At 45.8% G+C, this 12,988-nt stretch overlaps 1 protein-coding gene across 5 annotated transcripts in view; it reads left to right on the forward strand.

The window, feature by feature from the left end:
* Nucleotides 1-12,988, forward strand: part of CHD2 (chromodomain helicase DNA binding protein 2) — a 112,177-nt gene that overhangs the window by 46,845 nt on the left and 52,344 nt on the right. For all 5 annotated transcript variants that reach the window (XM_029574574.1, XM_029574573.1, XM_029574570.1 and 2 more), the window contains 4 exons: nucleotides 2,303-2,392; nucleotides 3,544-3,734; nucleotides 4,974-5,162; nucleotides 11,169-11,331. In XM_029574574.1, coding sequence (XP_029430434.1) covers nucleotides 2,303-2,392; nucleotides 3,544-3,734; nucleotides 4,974-5,162; nucleotides 11,169-11,331 — 633 coding nt within the window. The remainder of the gene's footprint in view (nucleotides 1-2,302; nucleotides 2,393-3,543; nucleotides 3,735-4,973; nucleotides 5,163-11,168; nucleotides 11,332-12,988) is intronic.

Raw genomic sequence — 12,988 nt, forward strand, 5'->3', positions numbered from 1 at the left:
GGAAACAAGTATTTTTTTACAAGGATTTTTCTTGCTCCCTTATGTAGCACATAGAGCGAGGTACAGGGTAGCCTACAGATATCTGTGTGATAGAGAGAATAGACATAGATGGCGGGACTTAAGGATAAAAGGGAACAGGGTGAGGATGCAGGGTAGCACAGTGCATGCAGGGTAAAAGATACAGGGGCAGGATTTGGTGGCCGTGTCTCCGGCGTCTCTGGTTATTTTTATGGGGTTTGAAGTTGTGAAGGCACACGTACAGGCTTGGCGGATGGGGGTAGGCGGAGACGGATTTAACTTTCTGTGCGTTCATGCGATAGATCTTTTTAACAAGTACTTTCAAAGCTTCCTGTTGCTGCAGTCCAGGGCTCCAGTCACCGCTGCAGAATTTGCCTCTTGCTGAATTGTATCCGCATTGCGCCTAGCCAACTTTCACACCCCCGCAGCTCCATCTGAGCTCCCTGATCAGTAGACCCCCGCAGTTCTTTACTGCCACTTCTCTCCGCCTGCTCCTACTGGGTTACCTCTGCAACTTCCCCCGCCGTCTTGTCCTGGCATCCCTGTCGTCATCTTCCGCCCCCCCCAACAACTCCCTGCTTACCTCTTCCTCCAGCACGTATTCTGAAAAAAGAAATTCAGAGGAGCCTTAAACAATCCAGATCCACCCAACAAAAGTTGGGGAGCTCTTTTACTTCAGAAAGGGCAATGCCTAATAATTGAGTGGGGTAGTTGGTGTGAATGGGGGGAGTCCATAGGCTGTATAGTCTGCTGTCATGTTTCTGTGACTGATGTACTGTGATGTGACCTTTGCGATGGGTACAAAATAAGTACAGTAAAGAGAAATAAAAGTGAACGGAAGACTCCCATACAAAAGGCTAAACAGCTTAGGGCTCTTCAGTTTGGAGGAGGGACAACGGTATGATAGAGGTTTATAAAATCATGAGTGGGGGTGGAGTTGATAAATAGGGAACAGTTATTTACCCTTTCACATAATAAAAGGACTAGGGGATGCTCCATGAAACTAACAGCCAGCAGACTTAAAACAAATTAGAGAAAGTAGTTTAGTTTTTCACTTGCAGTAGAATTTGAGCTGTGGAATTTTTTGCCAGAGGATGTGGTCCAGGCTTCTAGCACAGCTGAAATTAAAGAAAGGTTGGACAAGCTCTGGAAGAAAAGTCCATAAACAATTATTAGCTAAGTAGACCTGGGGATGAGCATTGCTTTCCTAGCCTGTAGCCAGATGGACTCAGGACCAGTGGGTTATGTGCTTCCCTGCTAGCAGATGGGAGACAGTCAGGTTTCAAAGCTGATGTCACCCTAGATATACCCCTGCAGTGGACCTCGGCCATTCAGTATCTCTCCGTCTCCTAGCAGATGTGGATTGTGCCTTCCCTATTGGGAACTCGGTACTCTTTTAGAAGAGAAAATTTTACCTTTAAATTGGAGAAAGCTTGAGCCCCGCTCTCCTGCGGTGATACCTAATGGTCCCTCCCCCAGTTGAGAATTCCTGAGGCGATTTCCGAGATCCCTCAGTGGTGTGCCTTGGTCCGGTAGCCGGTTCCCGGCGTGGACTTTGCTGCTGAAGCAGCTGAAAGGCAGCGGGTGCAGGAAGTAGAGGGCAGCAGTAATGGCCTAAGCCCTCTCCCCCCGCAGCTGGAGACTGTACTCAGCTCGGTAAGTGCTGAGCCCAGGTAAGTAAAGAACTCCTCCGATTCAGAGACGTGGAAGGGCTTCGATTAAGTCTTTCCTCCGGTCTGCTTGCCTGGTGCGCCATACTGACGACGTTCCCGATCCCGTTAGGGCAAGGAAAGGGGGTTTCCGACTGGGTTGACCGGCCCCCTGATGGGCTAGGCCCTGCTTCAGACTCATTTTTGGCAAAAAAGGGGCTCTAAAACTGATACCACCCATTTAGAACTAGATCGTGCTGGCAGGGTGCAACAGGTACTGTTTCCCATAATTAGGGAACACCAGTATGTCAAAGAATATTCAGTTCTACAGTTTCTTGCATGATGGGGAACTTTTGATGTATGTTAAGTGAACCATGGTTTCCTTCTCGGGTGGGCCTGAGCTTTTGTCAGGTTCATACATCCCTCCAGTGGGGCTGGAGGGCAAGCAGGCACATAACAGAGCTCCAGATTTACATTTAGTGGTTTTCTTGTTTTCAGATTGTATAATGGCTATGTTTTCAGCATGGTCTGTGTTTTGGTAACATCACCTAGCTGACGTTTGCGGTGGGTCATCTTAAAATGCATCTGTATTGAACTTCCAGTTGATAAAGGACTGTATCCTCTTCTTCTTACAGATACGGGAGTATGAATGGATCAATCAGCAGACCAAGAGATTAAAGTTTAATGTGCTGATAACCACTTACGAGATCCTGCTTAAGGATAAGGTGTGTAACACTGCGTGTCGGGCACACCAGCTGAGGGTTCTTGGAGGAACATGCTCGCCCTGGAATTCTTCCTTGTCCGGGCCTGTCTGTGAAGGGCTAGGCCCTTTTGGAGAAGGACAGGATGGGAACAAGGCTGTAGAGTTCTGGAGGAAGGTCAGGAGGCCCCCGGAGAAGTAGACGTAAACACGAGTTGGCAGTTGGTTAAGGTTTTGTTGTTCTTTCAGAAGTGTGTGTTTGTGTGGTTTGTTTTGGGTTTTTTTTTTTTTTTTTACAAGGATCAGTAAAATTTGAGGGGATGGTACTGAGTGAAATGACAGGTTTTTCATGGAGATTCCTTATTGAATGCATTACATGTTGTGACCTCTTGGGCTCTCTGACATTAAGTTTTGAGAATATCTTTCAGTTTCTGCAAACCTAGATACAGAAATGGAAAAAAAAAATGTAGCCTTCCCTTTTTTCCAAGTTTGAGAGCTGTGGTTCTGATGAATAGAAAATTTGAGTTTCTAAATATTCATTTTGTGGATCTCTGACTGTATAACAGGCTCTGTAGTGATCCAGGGTGCTGAACTTTGCAACACTGCTTTAGGCAGGAAAACAGTGCACATTAAAAAGTGCACTCACTACTGGTGGCAGAGTTGTCATGTGAAAACCATTCAGTGACCATAAAACAGTTGATGATCTCACTCCAGTGCTCAGTAAGTGCCCGTATTACTGAAGGACAAGATGACAAAGTGCCCTCCCTCCATGGGCCCCTTGGTAGATGCCTGCCACGTTTCTGGCATGCAGTGGCTGCACGGACACTCGAGTCACCAACTCCCCCCGAGACTCCCAGCTGCTTTGCCCGTACGTGTGGACATGGAGTATAATGGACACATTTCCGTTCTGAAATTGCAGATGGTACGGTTTGCTGTCTAGGTGGCAGTGGCCAAGCACTGAATGAGCCTGGAGCCTGCAGCCTGCTGGCCCTTTAGAGCTCATGCACACTGGCAGAGTAGTGGAGGGGAAGCTTGCATGCCTGCTGCTTGGGCTGTCCTTGTTCTTTGAACAAATGGAAGATGTCAGGCTCTGTGATGGGGAAACCCAGCACAAGGAAATGAGAAGAGAAATTGAACGTAATTACCCGGCTGAATGGTTTCTCCTCTTCTTTCCAGACTGTGCTGGGCAGTATTAACTGGGCCTTTCTTGGAGTGGATGAGGCTCATCGATTGAAGAATGACGACTCTCTGCTGTATAAAACTCTGATTGACTTCAAGTCCAACCACCGGCTCCTGATCACTGGGACACCCCTTCAGAACTCTCTGAAAGAGTTGTGGTCCCTGCTGCACTTCCTGATGCCAGAGAAGTAAGGGCCTGCCCCTCCCGCGTGGCAACTGCAAACAGGTTTTCATGTTACGTGGACTGTTGAGTGCTGGTCAGGGGCGGATTGGCCTATCGGGGGGGATCGGGCATCCCCCCGGTGGGCCGGTCGCTCCAGTCACGTGGTCTGCCGAGCGCGGCCGTGACAGAGCTGCGCTCGGCAGACCTCGTGGTATCTCCTGGGCCGGCCTGGGCGGTGAATCCCTGGGCCGGTCTTCATCGGGAATCCGGTGCCGGTGTTCGTTTTTTGGGGGTGAAGGGGGGTGCTCTTCAGCAGTTCCCGTCTGCTTTTTTTTTGGTTTCCAGCTGGGCTTTGGCGCCATGAGCCTCGGTTCACAGCTATTCGAGGGCTTTTTCCGCCCAGTGTTTCTATCCCCCTCTCCCAACTCAGCCTGGTCCCTCGGTTGGAGGGAGGGGGGATGGCGCAAAGCTACAGCTCCCTCCAGAACTTGGTTAACATGCACGTGAAATGTGGTTGCTGGATGTCCACGTTGAGCGATGGTTGAGAGACGACCTCCCCCAGGGGGGCTGTGAACGCTGCATTTGCAGTATTCTCGACTGGCCCGAGAAGCAGAAAAGTGGCTCGAGAATCGAACCCCGTCCTTCTGCATAGCAGTGCGCAGCCTATTAGAGTCTGCTTTTAACAGTAAAGCACATAGAAAATTTGCATTTCTTGGGAAAGTAGAAAGACCCAACACAGACTGGGATCTGTCATGGAGCTCATTAGCAAGAAGGGGAAAAGGAGGCAATCATAAATAGCATAAACTCACATCTTGATTATTCTCTGAGAGGGCCTGATGGGGTAAGATCGCCTTCTTTTCTTGCCACTCCCAAGGGATATTTTAATGCCACCTTCCAATCAAAATATTTATCGGTCCATTGAGTTTATCCTTCATCAGACTGCTCAGGTTAGGGTAGTTTGTCATGGTACAGAGAGAAAACGAGGTTACATGGTGATTTTTATTTAGTTACATTCCTCCCAAATCCAGGAAGACAGTTGGCGCAAAGGTGGCCATGCCTCAGTAGCTGTGAATTGCAATCTTCCCGAGTAAGATATCCAAGATTTGTTGTCAACTTCTGGGCGCTGTGCCAGCTTAATATTCAGCCTTGATTGCTGTGTTTTCTGATGTGCAGTGTTTCCTACTAATCCCCTTCATATTCCCAAAACACCTCGGCACCAAAACGTAAGAGCTGTAGTCAGAAATGTGCTCTCCTCTCCCTGCAGGTTTGAATTTTGGGAGGATTTTGAGGATGACCATGGAAAGGGCCGAGAGAATGGCTACCATAGCCTTCACAAGGTCCTGGAGCCTTTCCTCCTGCGCAGAGTGAAGAAGGATGTGGAGAAGTCTTTGCCTGCGAAAGTGGAGCAGATTCTTCGGGTAGAGATGTCTGCGCTCCAGAAACAGTATTATAAGTAAGTGAATTGTAGGTGGCTATGGGGAAGACGCTGCATTTCTGTCTGGTGCTTAGCTTATTTGTCACTTAACAGCATGACCTTCAAAAACTCATTTAGCAAGGTTAGACTTAATCTCTTTCCTGCTCTGTAGAAGTTGTAGTATAGATAGTGTTTCCCAACCCTCTCTTGGAGGCACATCCAACCAGTCCTGGGTTCAGGATATCCATAATAACTTTGCATACGAGAGTTTTGCAAATATTGGACACCAAGGGTATGCAAATCTATCTCATGCATATTCATTGTGGCAATCCTGAAAATCCAACTGGATGGGTGTGGGTTTTGGAAAGGAGAGAGGGTTGGCAAACACAGATGGGCCGATTCTGTAAAGTGCACTTGGACGTGCACACTGTTTAACACCGGCTTGGCCATGTGTTTCTGACGGGCATCTATTACCCCCTTATACTGTAAGGGATTTAGTGCCTTGAAAACGTGCATCCAAACCCCCCTGAAAACTAATAGCGCTCATCACATGTAAATGCATGTTGTTGAGGCCATTAGTCACTCACCCAGGATTCAGATAGTGCGGCCAATCTGCACATTTTACGCTCATTAATTTATGAGCAGCCCGGAAAAGTGAACAGAAAAGTAAATACTGCTTTTCTATACACCCTCCGACTTGATATCCTAGTGATATTAAGTCGGAGGAACCAAAAATATAAATAAAAATAAATTAAAAAAATGTGCCGGCTGGTGCTGTTAGTATGGATGCCCAATTTTACCGGCGTCCATTTTCCTAACCAATCACTGTCAGAGGGTTCAGAAAACCAACGCTCGTAAAATTGAGCGTCTGTTTCCTGACCCCGCTGACAGTCACCTCTCCGGGGCCAAGGAGGACCTAGGGGTGCGTAATCGTCCCTAGCGCCTTCTTTTAGCGCAACCCCTCGTTTAAATATAGGATCTCGTGCCCGAGCGTCCGTTCTCCCCCACAGAATCGGGCTGTGAGATGGATAATCCTCAGTCTTGAAAAAATGGCTGTTTAATCTTGATTGAAATGTTGATTGGTGTGAGGCACTCTGGATGGCCAGAAGCAGCTTCTTCCATAGATGAGGTGCAAGGGACGGGGAAGACCTAAAACCATTTAAGAGGGAAGAGCTGAGAGAGAAGATTAAACAGAGGAGCAGAGTCTTTGATGGACTTGTGTGCAAAAAGCAAGGACCTTGAATAATTGGCAACGCAATTGAAAGCCGATACAACGCTAACAATTTAGAGGTGTGGTGTCAGAATAATGGGAGTCAAGTCGTCTTAATTTCCTTTAAGAGAATGGGGGAGATAAACTTAGAAAACCTGACAACCTTTCATGGGTAGCTACCAACATAATAACAAACGACCATAAAACTGAAATACATTTCAGCATTTTATGATAGCGGAATCTGCTAATTAGCTTAGAAAGATGCCCATGACTTATAGCAGAAGCATTACCACAAATTACTGTAAAGTAATGTCATCCTGATAGCACACAGTACCCAAATCCCCAAGTCACTAACCTCATTCGGGATGAGGTCCCTGAAGGAAAGCCCCAGTGCATCTTAGTCATCAGCACTTCTGGCAGATGGGGTGATGTCATCTGATGGAGCCAGGGGTTCGTGTGGTGACTGCAGAGCTGCTCTTTTCAGGCCATCCCGCAGTACAGCTGTAATGCAGTGTCCCCTCTGTTTTCTCTAACAGTCATCTGTTTTCTTGGGGAGTAGCTATTTTTTATTTTTTTTTACTCAGAATCGTGGTGTGTGTGTGGGTTGTTTTTTTTTCCCAACTCGCATGGCTTTCCTCAGTTCAGCTTCTCTCCGATCCATTTAAACTTCTAGGTTTTCCACCTAGTTACAATTTTTCTTCTTTGTGCAGCCACATAGTGCATAGTTCATACCCCGGATCAGTCCAAACGCATGGGTTTTGCTCCTCATACCAGCAGATGGACACAGAGAAGAAAAGCTGTACTGACACTGCACTACTCGTGTCACCTGCAGTCCCTCAGTATTTAATCTCTAGCAGATAGGAGAGGTGCAAAATCCTGCAGGCAGAGATGAAGTTTATACTCCCAGGGATTTCTCCTCTTTAGGCATTGGTGTCTAGTAAGTTGGCTTTTTTGCAAGCTGGGCTAGCACACAATTCACTTCGGTCCAGGTGGCAGCCCTGGGCTGTTTCCAAGAAAAGGCTCGGGATGCTTCTGGCTTTGTATCCAGATATAGTTCGCTTGCTAAAGGGAGTGAAGCGTTTGCGTCGCTGGTCTGGCAGGTGTTTCCTTTGTGGAACCTTAACATAGTGTTGAAAGCTCTCTATAATCTTCCAAGGATCTTTCTGGTAGTGATTTGTTCTGCTAGGATTTCGGAGATTCAGGCATTGTTTTGTAGATATTATTTCCTACAAATTTCTGAGGATGGGGTAACCTTGCAGACAGTGACTTTTTTTGCCGAAGGTGTTATCGTCTTTCCACCTCAAACAGAACTTCCTGCCTTTCAAGATTTGGATGCTTCATGTGTGGGAGCGTCATTTGTTGGATGTGCGTCGGGTGCTGTTGTGATAATTGAAGGTCACCAACCGTTTCCGACGGTCTGACCACTTGTTTGTTCTATTTGGTGGTGCGTCCAAAGGGAGCAAGGCATCTTAAGTGACAATTGTGCAATGGTTAAAGGAGGCCATCATCTCAGCCTGTATTTGTAAAGGTTGTCTCATCCTTGTAGGGCTGAAAGCCCATCCTACTAGGGTGCAGGCGGCATCCTGGGCTGAGGGCCACTTGGTTTCTTCACAAGAGATTTGCGGAGCAGTGACCTGGTCTCCACCAAACACTTTCACAAAGCATTACCCCATGGATGTTAGGGTGCTGGAAATGGCTGCCTTTGACGGAGTTAGTTGCGCACGGGCCTTTCAGGTACTCAACCAGTGAAGGGGGAGCTTGGGTACATCCCATGCATCTGGACTCATCTTGGGGCATGAACAGGAAAGGAAAATGTGGTTCTTACTTGAAAACACCCCAGGGTTCTGAAAGAACTAAAAAATGAAATTTCAGACCTATTTCATTTAAGTTGTAATCTATCATTAAAATTGTCCGTTGCATCCGAAGACTGGAGGGTGGTCATTGTAACCCCAATATGTAAAAAGGGATCCAGGGGTGATCCAGGAAACTACAAACCGGCGAGCCTGACTTCAGTGTCGGGAAAAATCGTGGAAACTGTTATAAAGAATAAAATCACAAAACATTTAGATAGACACGGTTTAATAGGACACAGCTAGCATGGGTTTACTCAAGGGACCTCTTGCCTTGCAAATCTCCTACATTTTTTTTGAAGGGGTGAATAAACATGTGGACAAAGGGGAGCCGATAGATGTAGTGTACTTGGATTTTCAGAAGGTGCTTGATAAAGTCCTTCATGAGAGGCTTCTAAGAAAACTAGAAAGTCATGGGATAGGAGGCGATGTCCTTTCGTGGATTACAAACTGGTTAAAGGACAGGAAACAGAGAGTAGGATTAAATGGTCAGTTTTCTCAGTGGGAAAAGAGTAAACAGTGGAGTGCCTCAGGGATCTGTACTTAGACCAGTGCTTTTCAATATATTTATAAATGATCTGGAAAGGGGTACAGTGAGTGAGGTGATCAAATTTGCAGATGACACTAAATTATGCAGAGTAGTTAAATCTCAAGCGGATTGTGATAAATTGCAGGAGGACCTTGTGAGACTGGAAGATTGGGCTTCCAAATGGCAGATGAAATTTAATGTGGACAAGTGATGCATAGAGGGAAAAATAACCCATGCTATAGTTATACAATGTTAGGTTCTATCTTAGGAGTTACCATCCAGGAAAGAGATCTAGGAATCATAGTGGATAATACATTGAAATTGTCGGCTCAGTGTGCATTGGTGATCAAAAAAGCAAACAATGTTAGGAATTATTAGGAAGGGAATGGCAAATAAAATGGAGGATGTCATAATGCCTCTATATCTCTCTGTGGTGAGACCGCACCTTGAATACTGTGTGCAATTCTGGTCACCGCATCTCAAAAAGGATCTAGCTGCACTGGAGAAAGTGCAGAAAAGGGCAACCAAAATAAGGGGGCAAGAAAGGCTAAAGAAGTTAGGGCTCTTCAGTTTGGAGAAAAGACGACTGAGGGGATATTATAGAGGTCTACAAAATCTTAAAAGGACTTGAACATGTTAACGTAAATCAGTTATTTACTCTCTTGAATAATAGAAGGACCAGGGGGCACTCCATGAAGTTAGCAAGTAGCTCATTCAAAACAAATTTGAAGAAAATTATTTTTCTCTCAGAGCATAGTTAAGCTCTGGAATTCATTGCCAGAGGATGTGGTTACAGCAGTTAGTGGGTTTAAAAAAGGTTTTGATAACTTCCTTGAGGAAAAATCCATAAATTGCTATTAATTAATAAGCAATAGTAGCTTGTGATTTATCTAATGTTTGGGTACTTGCGAAGTACTTGTGACTTGGATTGGCCACTGTTGGAAACAGGGTACTTGGCTTGATGGACCCTTGGTCTGACTCAGTATGGCAACTTCTTATGTTCTTATATTAATTTTTATTGCTATTTGGATGAGGACTCCCATATGAAAGTAGGTTTGATCAGTCTGTCCTTAAAAGGTCTCTCTGAGGTTTAGAATCCAGCATCATCCCACGGACTAATGGAGTGAGCATACAAAAAGGTCACCGACCTCTAGCTCATCCAGCTCAACTAAACAAAGAAGGATCCACCAGGACCCAAACACCCTGGGAGGAAAGGCTCACACCAAAAAAGAAAAAATTGCATAACTGAAATCCATTTGTACATTCGCATTTTTTGTTCTATTATGGCTGCAATTATTATGTACTTGGTGCATTTCTGTCTTGTTTCATGCCAATAAAAGCTATAAATGGGGAAAAAAAAAAAAAAAATTGCCAGACCTCAGAACTGCAGTTTATGTACCAGCCACCATCTGCTGGAGACAGAGAAACACTGAGGAACTCCAGGTGGCACCAGGGATTATGAAGCAGTGTCAGTGAAACACACTCTGTCTCCATCTGCTGGCAGGGATGCATAAACCCAGGAGCCTGGACTGATCCTTTCCCAATCCCATTTTTATTACTTACAGGTTGCCCTTATAGATGTACCAAAAAAACCCCACAGAAATGTTAAAAATGGCCTGTTGCCACTAAAAATATTTTAGTGTTATTGCTGCTTATCCCTTTGCTAAAGAAAGCTGATAGCTAGGGATTCCCCACCAGTGAGGATTGCATATCTTGTTTGTTCTTGGAGAAAGCAAAATTTGCTTACCTATAACAGGTGTTCTCCGATGACAGCAAGATATCAGTCCTCACAGAAGTTTCCAGTCTCCTCTAGGAACTGGCTTCTCTTTCTATAGTTAAAAGTAAATGAGAGGGAGTCCCATGTGTTGGCTTACACGTGCTGAGAGCATGCTAAAGCTCTAGAAACTCTCTGGCTATCATGCTGACCCGGGCTCCATCAGATGAAGACATTCCGCCTGTGAAGACTGATTATATATATTGCCGTCCTCAGAGAACACCTGATACAGGTAAGCAACTTTTGCTATATCTGTGGATACCAGGCCACGTCGGAGGGGTTGAATTGTAGAGCATGTTTGTCTATGACACACATCTGTGAAATAAATCAAGTAGCTCCTGGTACCTGGAGCCTTATTCACTGATTCCAGGTGCAGATGTGCCGTGTAAATCAGAATAAACCATACAGCACTATCCAGGCTTGGAGAAACAGCAAAGGTGCAGCACACTGATGGTCTTACCAGCAGGCCTGCAAATTAGATAAAAATAACTTCTTGTTTGATCCGAGTGGTGCCCTCTGAGCTATGGTGGTGGGGCTCATCAGTCCTTAGCTTGTAAAATTAGTGGGCAGTTACTGGTGTACGTTTTCTGTCTTGTCTGCATGCACGCCAGGTGTAGCTTGAAAGGGCAGCGTGCTTTGCCGCGTTTTCGAATAATCTATTGATCGTACTGGTTACGTGCAGGTGGATTTTAACGAGGAACTACAAGGCACTTTCAAAGGGGACAAGAGGCAGCACGTCCGGCTTTCTTAACATTGTGATGGAGCTGAAAAAATGCTGCAACCACTGCTACCTGATCAAAGCACCAGAGGAGAACGAGAGGGAGAACCGGCAGGAGAACCTGCAGGTGAGGCATCGGGGAAACGTGCGCGTGTAATCTAGGCAGCTTTGCATGAGGTTTGATTAGTCACGCAGTGCCGAAGCTCAGCTCAAATCACGGAAGCAGCCAGCTGAGCACGAGCCTTCGCAAGAACCACTGGATGTGACATCTGGACAAGGCCACTCCTAAGTCGTTTTTCCCCATCCCGTCACTCGGACTTCCCCCGCATCTCTCTTCCTTTATTCCCCAAACCTCTCTACCCCATACTGGCTTTCCCATCCCATCGATCACTCATTTGCCCACTCCCCTCAGCCACGCATCCAGCCGATCCCTTTCGCGCCATTCACAACAAAATTCCAATCTAATACATGTATTTGTCAGTAATTAAACACACAGTTTTCAAAACTTCAAAAAAAAAAAAAGTCTCCATTGATAAGTTTAAGTGGTCAGAAATCACAAAATCCATCAATTGCAAACTTTATTGGCCCGATATTCAAAGGCGGTTCAGCACTTCATAGCCGGATAAGTAATTAATCCGACTCTCTTAGCAGATCAGGGTGAGACTAGTTAGTTGAATACATTATCCAGCTAATTGGTGATATTCAGCTTTAGCCTGATGATTTATCTGGCCAACGAGCAAGTTTTACTGCTGAATATCCCTTGTAACTCAGTCCTATCCGGCTAAGGTATGTTCTGGGCAGGTTGGAATATCGGGCCCTTTTCTTTTAGACCTTTTGCATGTATTTTCCATATTCTGCTGTTTGCACGCTCTCGCTCGCTCTCCCCCCTCTGGTCAGTCTTTCGATGCCGTTTTTCCCTGTCCATATCTCATTTCTCTGTCCGTCTCTGCATTCTTTCGCTTTTATGTTATTCTTGACCTTTTCATCTTCTTCGCCTTCCATCTCCAGTCTTACTCCTCCATATCACCCTAAATCTTTCTGGCCTTCGCCTCCCTCCCAGACATCATCGCCCCCATAACGGCTGGGCTGCTTCCAGCTTCACCTTCGCTTCCAGGTATGTTTTTTTAAAATTTTTCCCAGGAATTTATCAGGGTTTGTCACAACGAACAAAAGCAGGCGAACTCCGATTCTCTCCCTCCCCCCTTTTTTGTTATAATAAACACTGATAAATTCCCAGAGGGAAATAAAATAAAAACTGAAAAGAAAGGTCCCAATTATAGAGCTTGGTCAGTCCTCCTTTTCACAGGTCTGCCTGGATCTCCCCTCACTGTAGTTGATACTGGAAAATCTTCTGTGCTCAAATCTTTAAACCCACGCATGCATCCTCAGCTCTCACGCTGTGCCACCCCCTTCTCTCAAGCAGATACCTGCTCAGTCACTCTCCCTCTCCACCCTGTCTTTCACTTGGGCTGCCTGCAGTAGCAGGAGAATTGGACACAGCAGGCTGAGGGGGCTTAACGGGTCTCATGTTGGCAGGCTGCTTAGAGGGGAAAAATGAGGTCCCCATGGCAACTTTCAGTAGCCTTGTAATTAAAAATTAGGAGAACAAATTGAAGTCTTGCAGGCCGGCAGGTTACTCACTCTTTAAATATGACAGTGCAGGGGAAGATGTTCAAATATGCTTGCATGAACATAATTATGTTGGACAAGGCTCATAAGAACATAAGAAATTGCCATACTGGGTCAGACCAAGGATCCATCAAACCCAGTATCCTGTTTCCAGC

The sequence above is a fragment of the Rhinatrema bivittatum genome, chromosome 13 (genome assembly GCF_901001135.1).
Source record: "Rhinatrema bivittatum chromosome 13, aRhiBiv1.1, whole genome shotgun sequence".
Classification (NCBI taxonomy): Eukaryota; Metazoa; Chordata; class Amphibia; order Gymnophiona; family Rhinatrematidae; genus Rhinatrema; species Rhinatrema bivittatum.